Source organism: Rhodnius prolixus, unplaced genomic scaffold (genome assembly GCF_049639745.1).
Source record: "Rhodnius prolixus isolate KJV_2025 unplaced genomic scaffold, Rpr scaffold_1, whole genome shotgun sequence".
Classification (NCBI taxonomy): Eukaryota; Metazoa; Arthropoda; class Insecta; order Hemiptera; family Reduviidae; genus Rhodnius; species Rhodnius prolixus.
In genome coordinates this window covers 48915158-48935002 of record NW_027411581.1, presented here as the reverse complement: position 1 = coordinate 48935002, position 19845 = coordinate 48915158, and the positions used below count along the sequence as shown (strand labels likewise).

General features: G+C 33.5%; 1 protein-coding gene across 2 annotated transcripts in view; it reads right to left on the bottom strand.

Annotated features, from left to right (window-relative positions):
- LOC141461438 (uncharacterized) overlaps positions 1 to 19845 on the bottom strand; it is a 603016-nt gene that overhangs the window by 80525 nt on the left and 502646 nt on the right. For both annotated transcript variants that reach the window (XR_012462853.1, XM_074142577.1), the window contains exons 5-6: positions 11476 to 11544; positions 11301 to 11402 (exon numbers count right to left, since the gene is read on the bottom strand). Coding sequence is in view for 1 of the 2 variants with exons in the window: in XM_074142577.1 (XP_073998678.1) it covers positions 11301 to 11402; positions 11476 to 11544 (171 nt within the window). In the remaining variant the exon portion in view is untranslated. The remainder of the gene's footprint in view (positions 1 to 11300; positions 11403 to 11475; positions 11545 to 19845) is intronic.

Genomic DNA, 19845 nt, shown 5'->3' with positions numbered 1-19845 from the left:
TGGAATCAGTATATGTACTTAAGTGCATTTAAACTTCGGCCATTGTGAACTTTGATTTTTGATATTTCAACGTCATAACAGAAAAACTCTTTTGAAATTGGTGTATCTAACAGTTTGAGCCAACACCCTCTTTGCCTGAAAAAAATAATAATAACATTTGTGATACAATCGCACTTTCTCTTGCTGTAAATACATATTTTGGCGCATCAGATGCTGAAGTCATTAGCGCCTTTAAAGTTACTTTAGACATCAAGTTGATGTGTTGTTTTCCTTTTTTGGAAATCATTTAATTTTTTTCCCATAATTGTAGTCGACCTAACCATTGAACACATTCATTCTAACAAATACACTGTATATAAAAACTGTCCGGTAGTACAGCTGTATAATGGTTTAACTGTATAATTTTAGTGGTCGAATTGTTTAGAACACATCATTTTCCCCAAAGTAAAAGAGTTCATGGAACGAGGGGATATTTAGCCTAATTAGCCCAAGAGCGGGTGTTGGTCTAGTGATTAAGATTGTGGCTTTTTAAGTGGGAGATTCCCGGTTCGAATCCCGCGTATGGAAAAAATGATTTCAGTAAAGTATGTGCTTCCGTCCTCGTCCACGATACCTAATTGGTAGTTGGACGTTAGTTAAGCCTAGCTTAAAAAAATTGGCGATTACTTTACTTTACTTAAGAACTTACATTGTTTAAAGTGAAAAGAACACAAAGATAAATGAAATTAATTAGTAAACCGAGGATTAATATTACCGAGAAGGTGTTTAGTGAGAGGGGCAGAGGGGAGCTCGATAGTTGGTAATGCACTGGAACTGACCCAAAGCTAATTACTTGTGCTATTAATATTATTAATAATAATACTAATAACTGACAGTGAGAATTTGGTAGGTAGTAGTGTAGTCACAGCACACCAAATCGGCTCATTACCCTAATGCCTCTACCATAATAGTAACCTCTTCATTTGTTTGACCCCTCTATTAATTTAACTCAGAAACAGGCCGCCAGAAGTTAACCTGCCTATCTACAGATGTTCTACCAAGCGGCTTGTGTAATATATTAATTTGTACTGGATAACAGACTCCATATAGGACTGGCTAATAGTATTATTTCTCACGTTATTAATGCAAACGGTATTTTATTAAACATAACTTGTGAGAATTAGCAGCTAATTTTTCGGCTTATTTTAATTATCACAATTTCCTAAATCTCAAGATGTCTAGAGGTTTATAATATCGTGCTTTTGCACTCCTGAACTTATTGCTAGCTAAGATTAAATGGCTAATTTCAAACTATTCTTTAATCAAATTACTTTTTCGTATTACATACGTGTGTATGTAATTTTTTGGTATTTCTTTTTAAACAATGTTTACTTCGAGTTTTTAATTTTATAACCACTGCTACAAAATGAGTATTTTGAATTAAAACAACGTAGGTCTGTTACAGCAAATAGTTTAGGATTAAATTCCAACAGATAAATCATTTCTTAGAACATGCATTTTCCCTAACAAGTTTGAATTTTTATAATTTATATTCTATTAATAATCGCTTAACTGAAAGAGATAGGGTTATTAGATTGGTCCTGCTATTTGAAGAGAATGGTAAGTGACAGAATATTTATCAGAAGGCAAACCTGAAAGAAGGAGGAAAGTTTAAAGACCAAAAAGAAATTGATTGGAGGAGGTCGAGGACGATATGAAGAAGTTAAAGGAAAGAAGATGGAAGTTGAGCGCCAGGAATTGGGAATGCAGGATGAGGATTACTCATATTGTTGGATTTGTTTCAAAAGTTCTTGCCGAATATTCCCAGGAGTTATAATACGAAAGCGAGACTAGCGGCCTTCAGCATCTCCATAACCAGATTAACTAATGACTTGAGAGTTCATTTGTAAGATCCCCTAAGAGATCCATTCTTTGTGTAGCATATGTTATAGGCGTTTCAACGCTCAGTTTGTGTAACTTCCTTCTACCTCTTTCAGTGGAACTTAGCCAACCAAAAGTCACTTTGGACACCATTGAGCTCTACATAAACCTGTAGAGACCGGTCAGTAGCTCCTTCATCATAAATAGACCACTTGCTAACTTAAGCAAGTGGCCATTTTTATTAACATTTTGTTCTTATTACTTTTTGTCTGGTACTAATTGTATAAACTTCCGATTCGCTTCGAACCCAAACTTCCTGGATACGAATCAGAAGATTAATTTGAATGAGCATTGAAAACGTTTGCAAAAATGTTCGTCTGTCTTCACAACCCATACAATCTACAAGCCTGACATATACGACAAAAAGAGCGTAATGAAGCCATCTTTGGCCTTTTCCGATCTGTCCTGATTTTACTAGGAAGTTATTTACGAAAATTAAAATTTATTTATTAACTGGAAATACCTAGGATTGAGTCCAATGAGACAGAATTTCAAAATATAACTTAACTAATTATTGTTTAAAAGTTGATTGCAAATAGAGCCAACTATTTTTTCTTTTCACAGTTTAAAATAAACTTTAAGCACTATTCTTAAAAAAAAGAGGATGAAATGTTTTCCCCTAAATCTCCTTGTTATGAATTAATTAATCGTTACTGTTCTAGATGTAGCTGACGAACGTCACGATCTCGGTCAAACGATTGGATATATACGCCATTCTTAAAAAAAATAAAAACAAAAATTGGGTTCAGATGGACAGATGTGGGCTGACATATTGCAGGTGTTCGTATGCTTGACATTCTGTTTTGGGTTAGACAGCTATGTACTGGTTGGAAAGAGGCGGCGCTGCTGCCCCCAGCTCTGCATTATTGGAAACAGATATATTACACTTGACAAGTGAAATTGGCTAATGGCGAGGTGTTACTCTCTGTATGGATGGATGGCACATATATATGCCAGTGCAAACTTGTTTCAGTTCGCTCACTTTTCCACTGCTAATGTTTTTCCTTCGCCATTTTATTTCTTTTGTACCACTAAAAAAAAAAAACAATGGTTTGTCCTAGTTGTCACTGAAATTCATAGGTTCGTAATGGTGTAATCACATTTCACGTTTAGTGCGAATGAGCAAATTCTTTAGAACACTAAATCTTTGGATCTATTGTTTTCTAAGCTTCTTCAATAACTACATTAAAATTCCTTGTAATTATTAATCTGGATTACCCATCAGGGAATATTGACGGCTGTTACAAAATTATGGCTCAATAAAAGAAAGAAATATTAAAGGATCTTCGTTAATTTGGGCTAATTTAAAATATGGTCAATTTTATCACAATTTCAGATTTATTGATTAAAATTATGCGTATTTGGGATACACTTTATTCAACCATTTTAAGACAAATTTTAGATAAATTATTTCTTCAGCAATACTTATGTTCTTCAACCAATGATAGACTTCAATAATAAGAAAAAGTATTAAAAAAAAGAGTATCCAATACGGAAGAAATTGAGAAATGATAAAAGCAAGAAGGTTGTGAACTCCAGTTGTGTGTTGTAAATAAGTTTAAGATGAGAAGAAGTAAATATGAGGTACTTAGAAGCAAGCAAGACATGTTAAGATTGTGTAATCATAATAATGATTGTTTGATAAGTAAAGTTCAATAAAACGAATTAAAAAACTGAAACAAATCTATCTTTTGCCAGATACATTTAAAACAGTCCATTAACTATTCATCGGTAATAAAAAAGTTAGGTACCGAGTCAACATTAACAAAGTTTTATAATCTATTCAAATGGCTAAGAAAGTGAGTAAAGGATCTCGGATTAAGTCGGATTCACTACTAGTATCCTTAAAGAAAATCTATCTTTACAAATTTATAAGAACATAATTTATCTTTATTTTTTGATTTGGTTAATTTTTTTCATCATTTCTTTTCGCTATGCGTATTTCATCATTCTGCTAGTTATAGAACGTCATAAAATTTAATACATCTAACAGTTACAGTCATTTTTATATCCAAATAGTAACATTTGGGCACCACGGTAGCCGAGCGGTTAGAGGTGAGACCTGTAAAAGTAATATGTATTGTGGTACTGGGTTCGATTCCCGGTCTTAGGCCTTGGATTTTATTTAATGGTTAATAAAAGAAATTTACAGTAAAGTATGTTTGCTAGTCGCCTCCGTCCACGACACCTAATTGTTAGTTGGAAGTAAAGCCCGCCTGAAAAAATAGGCAATTATTTTACCACTGCTACTACTAGTAACATTTGGGGGACTGAAGATTATTCTGGCCACACATAGTAGCCGAAGCAAACTGAAATCAAACACAGAATTTAACGATGTCATCATTTCTAAATGTTATCTTAATCTTTAGAGTAGTGGGGATCGCCAGCATAAAAACAAAAACCCAGAGATCACGTCAATGTTCCATACAGTCAGTTCCCCATGCACCCACCGCCTTCTACCAATTATAAAGCGCTACTCATCAGCTTCATCCTATTATATTTTATCATCGTATTATTCACGAAACCAATTAATGATTTTAGTAAATTCAACGTTTCTATCTATCATAGTGCATATAATCAGTCAATGAGTAGAGATTTTCATCAATTTTATCATTTTGTCAAATCCAAACACTCTCTCATCACTTTACACAATCTATTTTCACTCTATCACACTATCCTAAGAAGTTTCCAGAACTCTCACCAAATTATATTATGGATGATGCCATATTATGATAAGGGCTAACAATGGTAACATATGTTTGGCAACTCTAAAGCTAGGAAGGGAACGGAATCTAGATTACGTTTTTTCAATTTGTTTATTAAAACTGATTTAAAATGCAGTGTTTTGCCCTAAATGTAAGTATCGCACAATAATTACTTATTTGTTTATTTATAAGCATTTACTTATTAAATAATTAATTATTCAAAGTGTGTTAACGATGAAATTGAGATCGGTTTTAATTAAATTTGGCATCATCATATTCTTAATTACCCACTGTCTACCCAGACACGTCAGACAATGTATCAGATATTATGCAGCTTTATGGTGAGGATGAAATGATGATTTGCGATTTACATATTACGAACATTAAATAATCATACTTCATTATGTTATCTAATTTTAGAAAACATATTGAGCGTAATAAATAAATAAAGTATTTTATAGATATGAATGAAAAAATTATTTTGTCCTCATGCGATCAAAAGTTTGATAATCAACTGTTGATGAACGAAGTACTATTAGAGGATTTCGATCAAAACCCATTACTGTACGCGTAGGTTTTGAAATCTTATCAAAACAATTAATCTGCTACATCAGACGCTGAAATTTATCGCACGAGTTATTAGAGCCCATCTAGTTTCTAGGTGTTGAATGATAAGTCCATCATTAAGTTCACCTTGATTCTTTTTGACAACGTCTCTGGAAAAATAAAATAATAACTATTATCGATCTGAGACGTACGCTAGACATCGTGAGATTTACCGCAAGCAATCTGGCCAACAATTTCATTTTCTGGGAGTTACTTGACTTCCCCTCTTTATGGTAGACAAAAGAAGTCAATCTTTAAGATCTAGACAGGGTTTCATTCGAGGGCAAGTCATCGTAAAGAGGAAAAAGTTAAGGGTTTTGTTAATTACTCGATTATCACACCAATATTGTCAATAACCTATCATATTCCTGATATACATTTTCAAATAGCCCTTTTATTTTGGTAATCTATTGCAAAATCCACTATGAAAATACAGTGGATAGAATGGATCTGGCTTCACAACCTCTCTCTATAATTCTAGTAATTGCAAAAAAAGAAGAAGCTTGTATTCATTTTCGGTAATCCATATTATTAAGTTTTAATGAGAGAAACATACAGTTTCTATTTTTACAATTCTAGTGTCGATCTAAGTATTATTAGTCTAATTTTATTACGGCTATAGAAGTACAAATGAAAACCAGAGTTTCAGTTTACGTCTATTAGGACGTACATATATCGTAATTTAACACTAAGGTTTTGAAAAGGCTTACGCTAAAGCATCACGCCATTAAATTAATCTTCTAGAAATAATTATGCCAGCATGATAATTAGCAATATCTAGTATATATTATGTGATGGCCAATGTTGTTAATTCAGCCAATTATGTGGGAGTGACAAGCAATGTTAATTCCCCAAACATACGAATCGTGATATTAATAATACGAAAATCAATCAGATAAATCAAAATCAAACCCAATCGCAATGTATATTACTACACTAGTTCAACAAGTACGCAAAACAATTTTGGATACATCCTTTGGTCGGATTCCTTGATAATAATCCAGTTGTTTTTACTGCAATTCGGTAGATTTTAGGATTTGAGTTTCCTCTGCTTTAAGATGCCGTGTATGATAAAAAGTGGTTTTAGTGTCGGTCTGCTTTTACTTACTTATTAAGCATATTGTGTCTGTCTGCTTGTACTTATTAAGCATATTGTGACTGTCTGATTGTACTTACTTATTAAGCATATTGTGACTGCCTTTTTATACTTGCGTATTTAGCGTAACATAAACCTATTTCGCTGATCTTCTATAAAAAATTTGACATCTTCTCAATGTTTTGAAAATGCTACAATTGATTGGACTTAAATTTAATAACCTGAAGTGCCGTTTTATTGTTATTTTATGGTTATTTCTATAAACAGTTTATAATACTGTACTGTAGATTTATTTATGTTATTTAAGTCGCATCAATATCCTAATGTCATTGACGCCCGGAGCTTTTTTCAGCCCTCTAGGCAGTGTTCTCCGTTAAAGACAATACTGCCCATAGTACAGTGAGCTGTAAGAAGCTCCTAGAAACAGAAAATCTAAGGGCCAGCAGTTGGATTTGAAACCGGGATCACCAAGTTAGAATTCAGTATCTACTAACCACAGAGTTAATTAATCCCTTCCATATAATGTTTTCAGTATATTGTCCAATTCTAACTTCTGTAAAATGTGAAATCAAAATTTTGAATTGGAAGAATATTATCCAATTAGTAGAATTACCTCAAATTGGCAAAGATTTCGCCAACAGGATCCATTTAAACTTGGTCAAAACTGACGTATAATAGGCCTATCTGTAGTTTAGTTTGCACATTTCAAATCTTATCCACCTTCGATAAGTTCCCACTTACAAATCACTGTTTCATAACCACTACCCGTCCCTATTTGAAGAGGTGTCTATACGGTTGAAGAAAATTTGAGAACTAATATAGTAAAATACTAAAAAATGTTGAGTGAGTGTTTTAACAATATTTGCAATAATATTGATTGTTTAATTTAGTCCTGAATTTAAAAAAAAAAGTAAGATAATTATATGATCATATGGTTGGAAGTGATGTGGGGTGAGCAAAATATGCGCTGTATTTCATTAAATTAAAATTAAAAAGAAGTAATTTAAATAAATTAAACAAGTTGAGAGCATTCTCATGTTCTAATTATATTTAATGAATAATTGAGGCATGTTTTAATGAGACATATTTTTACAAATTTTTTATTTGTAAATACTAATTATATATTTATGGTTCAGTAACCGGTGACCCAGTGAGAAAGAGAGATTTAGTCTTTATTGTGAGTTTAACGAGGGAAGTGTTTTTTTTTTGTTTTTTATTGCTCCAGGAAATCAGAAAATGATTCTCATTAAGCCCTTGCCTTCCATATCCTTCTTGACTAAAGCAGATTTCATCCGAAACAGAAAACAGTACAATAAAAATAACCGTCAGAATGATTTGTAAAGTGAGAGTTCTGTTCTGCGAGAAAGTTAAATCTCCAGATTCCTCAGAACTCGCTATATCGAGAAGCCTTCCAGTATTCTCCTAAATGGAAGTTCAAACTCAATAGGGCAATTAGCATTATGAGAACACCACTTCCAATCGTCAGCTGCCTTCAATGAAGCCTAGGAGTTCTCGGAGTTTTACAAATTTAACAAAACAAAAACTTATTCAACCTGATCAGTAATAATGGAGTTTTTTTGAGTGCCCAAAGATCTTGAAACAATGGAAAAGTTTTTAAAGAGGGAAAACGTGATAAGAGCAGTTGGTGATGTTTTAGTTCACGGGTCTTAGATTCTGGTAGTTGGGTTTCAGTTGACTACTAAAACGCACATGATTGAGAAATCGGTTTTGAACTCCTTTAAGTCTGTCTATGTGCGCTTTTTGATTTAAAAAAAAACCACACCATTGAACACTACACTAAAGTTGGTCTAACCATTCTACAGTACATCGCTTTAATGGATCCATATTTGGTAAAAGCCGTAGGAAGCCCATGTTATGAAACCAAGGGTTTAATTTGTTTCTGATATAATGTTCGTGATATGAGTTACAAAAAAAATTATCAACTTCCAATCGGACCCAGATCTTTGAAGAAGTAAACCCGATTCGGTGTTTTGTATGAATATTTTGGAAGGATAATTATTGAGATAGAACATCATTATTTTACATTTAAATAGCTATTTGCTATTACGAACAATGGTGTAAAGAATATTTAAACGGTGGAGAAGTGGGGAAAATTTGAGTGATGCTTGGAAAGAGAATAAAAAAAATATAAAGTGGTAAATGGGAGATTCTGCTGGTTAGACAAGTGGAATGTTCTGAGTAGAACATAGTTCTGAATAGAAATACTCAAAAGTCACCGTACGAGTTATTTATGAAAAAGAAGACTCCCGATAAAATTTGAGATAGAATGATGCCAGATCCGAAAGAAATTATGGAAAAAGAAATAAGGAAACAAAAGACATACCATGATCTAAGTATCCGAAAGAGAGAATTTATTGAGAGAGAAGAAGTTTGGATAAAAGAAGGGATTTAGGGAAAGAAGTGAAACCGGCTGTGATTAGCTACAGGACTGGAGAGCAATCTTGTCTAATCATGACGGAAAGAAAAAGCACGCCGACCAATTAAGGGTAGGAATAGGTGCCACTGCACCTGGAAAAGAAGAGGCTGAAGAAGGAATGGTAGCTGATTAAAGAAAGGATTTATAAACATATATGGGACGTATTTAATTAATTCATTTAATATCATTAAAGAAATTAGTAAAAAGGCATATATTTATTTAAAGAAACATACTAAGGACAATAAATGAAAAATAATATAATAAAAAAGACTTGGAAGTACTAAGAATATCCTCACTCAAGAACCAGGAGGAATCACTTAAGATCCTTCAAAACTGATGCACTATAATCTCCGCAAAAATTAATATAACTACAGAAACTTTAGGTAGCAAACTAAGAGAACATGACTAATTAATCTTCTCCAATTCTGCGGACCACATTTTGCGACCTGCTTCTCATAGTAATTAATTAATTGCGAAATAAATTTTGTTTACATAAAATTTATTGTAAAAGGGAAATGTCGGACAGCAAAAAAAAATTGTTGAAAAATGTTATATATGTGTAGAATATATATTGAAGATCATCTCATCAGAGCAAGGGCTCAAGCGCGCCAAAACTGAACGATGCCCGTGGGTATTGTTTAAAGCAATATGGTTGTTACAGAAAGCAATTTCCACCACACACCCTTGGGCCTCCAACATGGCAATCCCTGACGGTAGCACCACTCACTCTAAAGGTGCTTATAAACACAATTTTACGTGCTTGCCATTTATCTATCCCTTTACCTAGCCAGTAATCCTCCTAAACTACCTTTCGCTCTGTATTACTGTATATGTAAACTATAATAAAACAGTAATATTTATTATCGGTACCTAAAATTGTTGCGAGATGTCTGTTTCATATAACGCTTCTGTTTATTGCAAAACTAATAATATTAGCTTATTGAACCTTCCAGACTTCAAAACTAGAAATTAAAACAAAGATTATTTTGTTAAGCCGTAGTTAAAGATAAAACATTCAAAACTAATAAGAGACTCAACATATTGTGACTTGGGAAGAAGTTTTGAGCAACCTTAAAACATTAGTGCTTACAAAAGACTTCGTAAAACAAATCACGTCATTTTTTTTTTTAAGTTTGAAGTTTATTTTTTGTTATTCCACTTTTCCAATTTGAACTTTTTTTTTACCTCAGGCTCAGAATCAGCATATATACTGTATGACGGATATATTAAGCTGATTAATAAACCTCTACTGATGGAAGCAAATATAAAACCGGTCAGGAATATAATATATAAATACAAAACATGAGTGTTGAGAAAGAGCACGACGACCTAACCAAATATTCTACTATTTCCAGCTCTTTTTATATCCGTATATCTTTGAACCACCTATATATTCTTCCTTGGTAATATTGTACACAGCTTGGTCCCTACTGAACATACTAAATACCTTTTCCTAAACTCATTTCGTAGTGAAAATTATTCATTAGAGTTTCGGTAGTGTATTTACTAATTTCTGTTTTTATTCTAAATCAATCACTTTGCTGTATCCCTTACATTGTCTTTAGAATTGCTCTGCCATTACAATTTTACAATTATTCTGATAAGAGATCACACTTTATTCATTAACGTAATCTTGTACACGCTTCGGGGTTACTTATAATAAAATTGGAACGTAATCTCACAAACTATTTTATTAATTTTCGACGTAAAATTAAGCATTTTTTGTTTAAACAATTTATTACCATCATTTGAAAATATTCTCCAAATCCTCCGATAAAATTATTATATTCACTCAATCCAAACCAAAGTTCATAAAACTGCAGAAGTTTGTGCAACTGCAAGAGTTGCTGTGAAATCAAAGGCCAATAAATGGAAGCAAATGCTTGGAAAAAATCAAGTCTTAAAATAAAAAATAATAAGCCCTATTATATTTTAGTCGGAAACCAAAGTTCTGTAATAAACTGACTGAACAATTAAATGTATCATGCGCTTTACGTATATATTTATTTCTAGGAGAGCAGGTCTTCCTTCACCCGAAACCGATGCACGTCGTGTTGGCCTTAAAAGCCGGACTTCGATGAAGGGTTCTATCTACTGCTTCTTATCCTAGCGATTTTGCTAAATATTAGGTAGTTTCTTTTTCAAAATAGATAGTACAATTCTATTTCAAACTAGTTTTTGTTTGAAAGAAAAAAACCCTTCAGGAAATATTCAGGGTTTTAGGAGGTTTTGGTGTCAAGAAGCGTGGGATTGTAAGTGGGAGATCACTAGTTCGAATCCTTCGCGTAGCTAGCTACGCTCTATTTGTTAGAAAAAATGTTAATAGTTAAGTATGAGCTTCTATTCCCATCCACGACACCTAGTTGACAGTTGGACATTAAACTCTGCCAGAAACTTTACTATTTAAGTTGTTAGAGACAAAATCAAGTCCAATTGTACTTGTACCGTTCTAACCAATCGATATCCATCTGAATTTAGACATACAAATTAATAGAGTTAGATTTTCTTTTAAGCAAGCCAATGTTAATCAACTTACTGCGATTTTTCCAGTTATCTCTTCGTCCAGAAATCCTAGGCTTTTATTGGCTAGAAATGATGTCAGTAGCTGTGTAACGTTACATGTACAAGCACCAGTTGCCTGAAATGTATGAGTAATTATTAAAAGTATTAAAGTGCAAATAAACAAGCCTTACACTATTTACTCGGCCTACCTGAGATAAGGATGATCCTGCAGCGCCAGGCGGGCCGGGAGGACCTGGCAGCGAGTCACCGGGTGGACCCTGGAACAAGATATATCAATTCTCAGCTAATGGTCGCCACTCGTTTTTATAATATAATCAAATTATTATGTTAGTTACAAATATTATTTTTAGTATCTAATGCAATGTTTCGTTGGTGTACATAATATGTTGGTGCATAAATAAATACAGTTCCATTTGTTGACAGCTAATTGATGAATTTACACATTTTCAGTATGTTGACGAACATTATGAAAATATAGACAGCAAAAGAGGACAAAACCACACAGAATGAAACTTGTTTTCACATCCTAACTGTTAGAGTGGGGTGTTCCTTTCTGCCGCATTAAGGCCTGGGTTTCTAGGTCACCACATGTTCCTGTACCTTCTCTTTTTAAAAAGACCATGGCTTGTAGAAGCATGTAGAATGGCCTTGTTATTAGATACATTCAACTAAACTGCCTTACTACATTACTTAATTTTTTTTTTTTAAATACTTACCTACAAGACAAACTTTTTTTTTTTGTTACTAGACAAACTTCAAAATTTACTTTTCGAATTAATTAATATATTATAATTTTTAATAATTGTGAATAAGTTCTTTTACAAATTGTGAACGAAGAAACAGAGTTACATGAGATAACTGATGAAAGGAAATGTTTTAATTTAAAAACCGCTTCTTTGATGTACTTGCAGAAAAAAGATGTAAAATGACATCCAACTTTTTGTGTAAGGCCACATAAAAGCGTAAAAATAGAATAATAAACAAAACTTTTTGAGAATGAAAAAGGTTACTTTTGTTTTAATATATACAAATAAAAAAAGCAGAATGCCAAATAAATTAAAAAAAATGGGAAGAATACACGAAGTATAGTGAAAAAGCGTACTTAAATTTTACTTATTTTTAACCTGTTTTCCAGCTGCTTTAAGGCGTGACCTCTAAGTAAATCCCTTACTTTCACCCTTAATACTAATTTAATCTTACTGAGTGGACATTATTTTGGTTTACCCTTCAATCATCAAGCGACCAAGTGACAGTGATTCTTATTGATCAACTACTTACTGTCTTGCATTCTAAAATACCTTTGAAAGATTCATTAACTTTAGGCTGGAATGATTTTTAGAATATAATTTACTTCTTCCTTCTTCTCATTTAAGTCGCTAAAAATTAACTAATTCAATAAATGTTAAATTAACTGTTATTAAATTATAAATTTATTGTGGATGATTATTACATATCTTTGTGTAAACATGAAATTGTTTTTTTTTTTTAAATGCCTTACTCTTATTTGGTAAAACTTTAGAGCACATTTTCTCGAGCTTAAAGTACGTAACTTTAATGTCTTAAAAATTCATTTTCAAACGACCATTTGCCTTGTATATCTTTCAAAAACAAATAAACTCCAGCTGTTCCTTTCAAGAAAAAACAAAGACATTAGAATTTTTTTTTAATGTTAAGTTCAGTAATTTTGCATCACTGACATGCGATCTGAACTTACATTAAAAAAAAAAACTCTTACTTTTTCCAAAACTTTGCTGCGTTCTTATGGAACTACGGATGGATTAGAAGGGTGAAATCCTGTGTTGATGCAACTAAAATAATGTGGATAACAGTTGGCAAGAATAAGATACGGATGCTAATGTTTAAAATTAAAGTCACTTTGAGCACAGTTTTGACTCTATGGAATTATAAGATTTTCAATCTCATTGGCTTGAGGCGGGTGTCGGGTCTAATGGTCAAGAAACGTGGCTTTGCAAGTGGGAAATCCTGAGTTCGAATCCCGCACATGACTACTTTTTATTTGTTAGAAGAAAATTATTTACAGTTAAGTTTGAGCTTCCGCCCCCGTCCACGACACCTAATTGGTAGTTGGACGTTAAGCTGCACCTGCAAAAATAGGCGGCTACTTTACTTCACCTCATTGGCTTAATTGTTTATTTTATATTTTGGGTTTGCAAGGGGCATCTGTTAGCGGGTGAAGGAGGCAAAAAAGAACAAAATAAAACCAGATAGCAAAAGAGGTTTTGACAATTCTTACTCCATTACGCTTTTAGGATTCTCAACAACAGTAGCCAGCCAGACTGGGTTCGAGAGAGACGTGAGGAGGAAAGTTTCTAAGGGAGCCAGGGATGTAGAGCTAAAAGAACACTACACTTTGTCCAGCTACAAGAAAATAAAATAAATAAATAGAAATATCAAAATCCTTTTAATCCTCTTTTATCTGTTGAAATTAACGAATGACTTTGAATTAAAAGGGAAAGAATCCCAGTAACCTTTCAATTTCCTTACTTATGTGATAAAATACAATAATTTTTCTGTTACACTCAGCAGAAGATTTCTGCGACCTTTCAAATCTCAACCGTTTGTCTATTTCTAATTCTAGCCTACAAACGTGTTCCTTAAGAGACTAGAAAAATTTATTGTCGACATAAAAAAATTTCACTAAATTAAATTCTTCCTAAATGATCAAGGCCTTTACACCTCAACACCACAATAATTTGTAATTAAGAGTACAACGTTACAGAACTGAGGACTAAAATTTAATTGAATAATTTGCTGAACATATTTGTTCATGAACACCGAATAAAATTCGGTTCCAGTTACGAGTATATCACCAACAATTTGTCTACTTCACATTTATGAGAATATGTGTAAAAAGCGCTCTATGAAGAGCTTATTGTTACCAAATTACGAGAGAGGTATGCAAGCCTTTCTAATGTTTACGAGAATCAGTTTACTAAACAAACTTTTGTAATCTGAACTTTAATTAAATTGAAATCAATTACAAAGCAAATTACCTCGTATCAAAACAATCTAATACTCCTTAACAAAAACTTACAGTTTTAAAAGTTAAGTATAAGGGTTGATTAAACGCCAAAAGGTACACAAATCAGCAGTACCCAACATTTCATTAATACTTCATTGATATAATTTAAGTAATTTTACTGCATTAACTTTTCCTTCACATTTTTTAGAATTTATTAGATGTCACAGACCCCTATGCTGGCCAGTTCATTCATAATATTATTTTGTTACAATTATGATAAAATGTATATTATATCTTTATATTTTTTATAACGTTTTCTTTTTAACCTGTGATTAATAGTTTGATTATTATAGATAAATAGATATTACAGTCAATCTTAGTTAAATGGTGTGCTACTTGAGTAAATATTTTGTAAATGAAAATGGCCAGCATAAGGGTCTGTGACATCTAATAAATTCTAAAAAATGTGAAGGAAAAGTTAATGCAGTAAAATTACTTAAATTATATCAATGAAGTATTAATGAAATGTTGGGTACTGCTGATTTGTGTACCTTTTGGCGTTTAATCAACCCTTATACTTAACTTTTAAAACTGTAAGTTTTTGTTAAGGAGATTTTTGTACCTTTTGGATAGATTTTCCTTTTTGTCTATTTGCAAAGTTACATCTGCTTTACAGATTTTTTAAAATTTGGAATAAGCTATTCTATCATTATAACCTGATAAGGTATTAAATCGGAACCGTAACTACCACTGGCGAGATCTTTTTAAAGAATGATTATAGTTGCGGTCCCCAAACCATACTCAATAACAATTTTTTTGAGAAAGAGTTTTGAATAAAATAGGAAGGTATTTGTACGTAAATAGCAAAATTAAACTGCGATTTCAGTACTTCCTTTTAAGAAGAGCAAGAAAAATAAACTGCGATTACAGTACTTCTCCCTAAAAGGCAATGATTTTGAATCGAACGACAATTCATTGATGTAAATCGGTTCACTCATTGATAATTTTAACGATTGCAGTACTTTATCTTAGTAGGTTTGAGAGCACGATGGCATTTCACAGCCACGTAGAGGAGCTTTAATCACTTCTTCGTGCTAAATTTTATCAAAATCAGACTAAGCGTTATAGAAATATTGGTAATAATAGTTTTAGAAAGGGCCTTACTAGGGTGAGGCAAACTCCCCTCCTTATGAGGCATAGCGTCGAGACTTTTAAAGTGCAAATCTGTACAAAATTTCGAATCGAATGACACTTCATTCATGAAAATCGGTTCACGTGTCGATAATTTGAAACGATTGCTATACTTCCCCTTAACAAGTGTAAGAGCAGATCGTCGCTTTATTGTTACGTACGGGAGCCCTAACTCTATCATCCTACCAAATTCTATCAAAATCGGGCCAAGATTTACAGAGTTATTAGTAATAATAATTTTGGAGGGGGCCTTACATAAAGGGGGCTAACTCCTCTCCCATTCGATGTACAGCGTCGAGACCCCCAAAAGGCACATCTACATAAAATTCCGAATCGAATGACACCTCATTCATGAAAATCGGTTCGCGCGTTTAGGCGCTACGTTGTTTACAAAAAAGGTAACAAGAAGAAGAAGAAGAAGAAGAAGAAGAAGAACATTTTTTGAAAAAGCCGTTTTTGCTCATTTTTGGCAACTTTTTTCTCGAAACCTATTAGATCTGGGTGGTTGCAAAAAAATTACAGTTATAAAGGAGGATTTGGAGTAAGATTTAAAGAAAATTTGGGAATTTTATCTTTTATAGAAAAATAGAAAAAAATTGTCAAAGTTGGGTGTTTTTCAACGTTACGCTTTTTCGTGCAGTTTTTGATGGTCAACCCTTATACAACTGTCCTACCGGACAGTTTTAATGACCTAGGAATGTTTGCTCAATGTTACAAACCAATTCATTAAACGAGCACCAACATCGTTTCTCTTTCTAACCGCATCTTTTTGAAATCTCTCTTCTAAAATATTTTACTATTTTAATCTCTCAGTTCATCCTTATCTTACTCTTTCACTTCTACTAATCATATTCTGCTCTAAATCAAATGGGCCATTTCTAATGATTTAACATTTTTTTGCTCAACTTAACACATAGTCTAAGGTGAGCTACCGTTGGTTGGTGTCATGCAGTTGCATGCTTCGTTGGACAGTTGGAACGGATGTGAGTTACTCACGGAGTTTGCACGTGAAGTAGAAGCATATGACTCCCTAATTTCAGTTTCTTTAGATTTTGAAGAATTATTAAGACGCTTTTTCTTTTTTTTTGTTATGTTAAGACTAAAGCCTTACAGATTTGAGAAAAAGGCTTTGCCGTTTCGCCAATTCTCCATATTTTGTACCTAACTTTACCCTGCAACGATATCTTCTTGTTCCTTATTTTCTGGAGCTATACAAGATCCCTCCTTAGTTTCTTCACATCCTAATCCTCTAATTTATAAACTTACTGCTTTGCCATGAAATTCTCCAAGAAGGCTAAAGCGCCGATGGCTACATGGATCCTTTTAATAGAATAAGTGCCAATGCTCTTCTTTAGGAGTTTTACCATTGGATGAATTTTCCTCTCACGCTACTTATTTATATGTATTGTGTTGTATCAGCTTCAATTGTGACAGAAATATGCTGCAGTTATGAAAATAAATAAGGTTAAAAAACAAAATTTAAAAAAGTCTGTGTTGATTATTGTTTCCGAACTAATAAATTGGAGAGAAACTATCGAATTTGAGGTTTCTGCCATTTTTATTAATATTTAATGCTCATACAGGCAGACTAGTCACCTGTGGGTCATATTCAGGATTGCTAAAGTCGATACTTGCTGAAAATCGGATATTCGGAATTGGCGCGTTCGAAATACTTCGAAATGAGTTAATGAGGGGCAGTCACCAGATGTGGCGGCAAGAGCAAAATCAACTCTAATACACTCACAAAGTGCAAGTGACTCAAAATGTGTGGTCGATCACAATTTTTGGTAACTTATTTTAAACATAAAATTTATTCTTTTAACTTTATTGGATAGTGCACACTCAAGTCAGATTAAAAAGTGACGCCTGAATATAAATTGAATCCTGAAATGGGAAGAGATAAGTGTTTTAGGAATACTCCTTAATCCAGGATTGAGTAGCCAAACTTTAACTTTTAAAAAAATTCATAAAATTTGTAATCGGAAATCCCGGCCTTTCTCCTCATAGTTTTAAAACTTTTAAATTGAACGTAACGGTCCTAAAAGGGCCCCAAGTTGTTCAGTACCAAAGAATGAACACTAACTGGCTCATACTCAACAACACTAGCTCATATTACAAAAAGAAAGAAACAAATCGAGAAAAAAACTGATCAAAGAAATGGAACTCGTCTGTGAAAGTGTTAAGCACGAAACTGCGAGTCATATGGAAAATTGAGAGCGTTAAACTGGTAAAAGTCTCTTCAATCATTTGCATTTTCATTGTTTAATCAATGAATAAATTAATTTTAATTAAATAAACTTAACATGATTAATGGATTATTTACCGAATACAAATCATTTATTTTCTTAACAAAATTTACTGCATCCTATAATAAACAGGTACTGGTAACCGGTCTGGGCTCTTGTTTGCTCCAGATGAAGTATTTGAAGTCTTTTTATCAGTTAGAAGTAGGAAGAATTTTAATCTTTCTTCATAATTGAAAAAGTCATCCGTAGTAAAGTTGATAAAATAAGGCGATAACACGCTATGATTGGATTAAATATCGAATTGGTAGGCAAAGCAATTCAGTAAGGGGCTAGTTCTTAGCAGTTCACTTTAGTGAACACCGTCCATAGTCGCTTAATTCAATATGTGACCTTATCTCTACGAGTAGATATCAGGAGATCCTTTACTAGATAAGATCTTTGAAAGACTTAGCCGTAGTTTCTTCTTGATAGTTTTAAACAATTAGAATATTTATTACATTTTACTTCTTGGAATACTGATTACAAAATGTTCTAGTTCACTTTCTGGTTCATCTAGTTACTTCACATTATTTCTATACCAGAGAAAATGTCCTGATGATGATAAGCCTTCGTACCCATCTATCATGGAACTTTATTGAGATTAAATGAGATATTCCTTGAATCAATTAGTTGAACTATTGTTCAACAATAAAATGAAGTGGCTCTATACTAAAGCATCTCGTGGTCTCGATGCGATTTGTGCTCAATATACAGAACAATAGTGCTCATTGTAGAAAATTGTTGTAGTTACAAACGCGAAAAAGTCGCAGTTGGGCCGATTTGAGGTGAATAGCGTTGTTGCTTTTCAGCAAAAAAAATAATGCCTAATTTCCCTAGACTGTGGGTCTTCCAGTTTCGGAGTTTATGTTAACATCTTGAAGTTCAGCGATTCAGCGTGCGTTAGAAAATTTGGCCGCTTTTTTAGTAGAAAGATCATTTACAATTCTACCAGTTCGCATCAATTTTATAATATATTCTACGTTTCTACTTAATGGCATTAAGTTACCTTCCGTTTTTAAAGCAAAAGTAGGAAATATAATACCGCAAGCTGTAAACTGAGACTGAACAGATTCAGTGCCAACCAATTCACCAATCTACAACTAACATACTTTGTTCATAATCTATCTATCTAATTGGCGTCACAACCCTTGGTGGGTCCTAGCCTCCCCAATGAGTCCATTCCATAGTTCCTGGTCATTTGCAGCCGCTTTCCAATTTCTCACCTTTAGCAGGTTTCTTGCGTCACTGATGACACCATACTCCCATCTCAACTTTGGTCTGCCTACTCCTCTCTTTCCGCCTATCTGCATCTCGAGCGATCTTCTGGGAATAGATCCGCCATCCATTCTCGCAACATGCCCCGCCCAGTTAGTCTTCCCAACCTTATCACACAGGGTTCCACATCCACCTCTCCGAACAGTTGATATAGCTCCCTATTTCGTCTCTTTCTCCACACATCTCCCTCCTTCACAGGACCGAAAATCCTTGGAAGGATTTTTCTTTCAATGATCAGGAGCCTGTCCTCATCGACTCTGGGAAATGTCCATGTCTGAGAGGCGTACGTCAAAACTGGGCGAATCAATGTTTTATGTAGACTCACTTTCGTGTTCCTAGAGATCAGGCTACTCTTCATACATCGGATCAGACCGAAATAGCATCTGTTAGCTATGGTTATTCTTTTGCCGATCTCCTACGAAATGATATTGGAGGTATTGACTGGGGAGCCCAAGGTAGACGAACTCTTCAATTTTAGCAAAAAAAGAAGGAGCCACTTTGTTCATGAAACCCTGAAATTTTCCCTAAATACATTACAAGGAAAAATAAAGGAGGCAGAGTTACCGAATATACAATGTACTAGAGCGGTAAACACCATAGAGAGAGTTTAGTCAAAGCTGCATTGTAAATCCACAAACCATAGCCATTCATCTAACCTGGTGGTTTTAGTAAAGCGAACAGCTGCACTCTATCAATCTAAACTTAGTGCAGCTTAAGGATAATGCCCGCTTCCAGCTCAGCCAGCTGCTGGGATCTTCTGAACCAGTTTGATTGTAACTTTCACAATTACCAACTAAAACATACTTCGCACTTTCAATGAATTT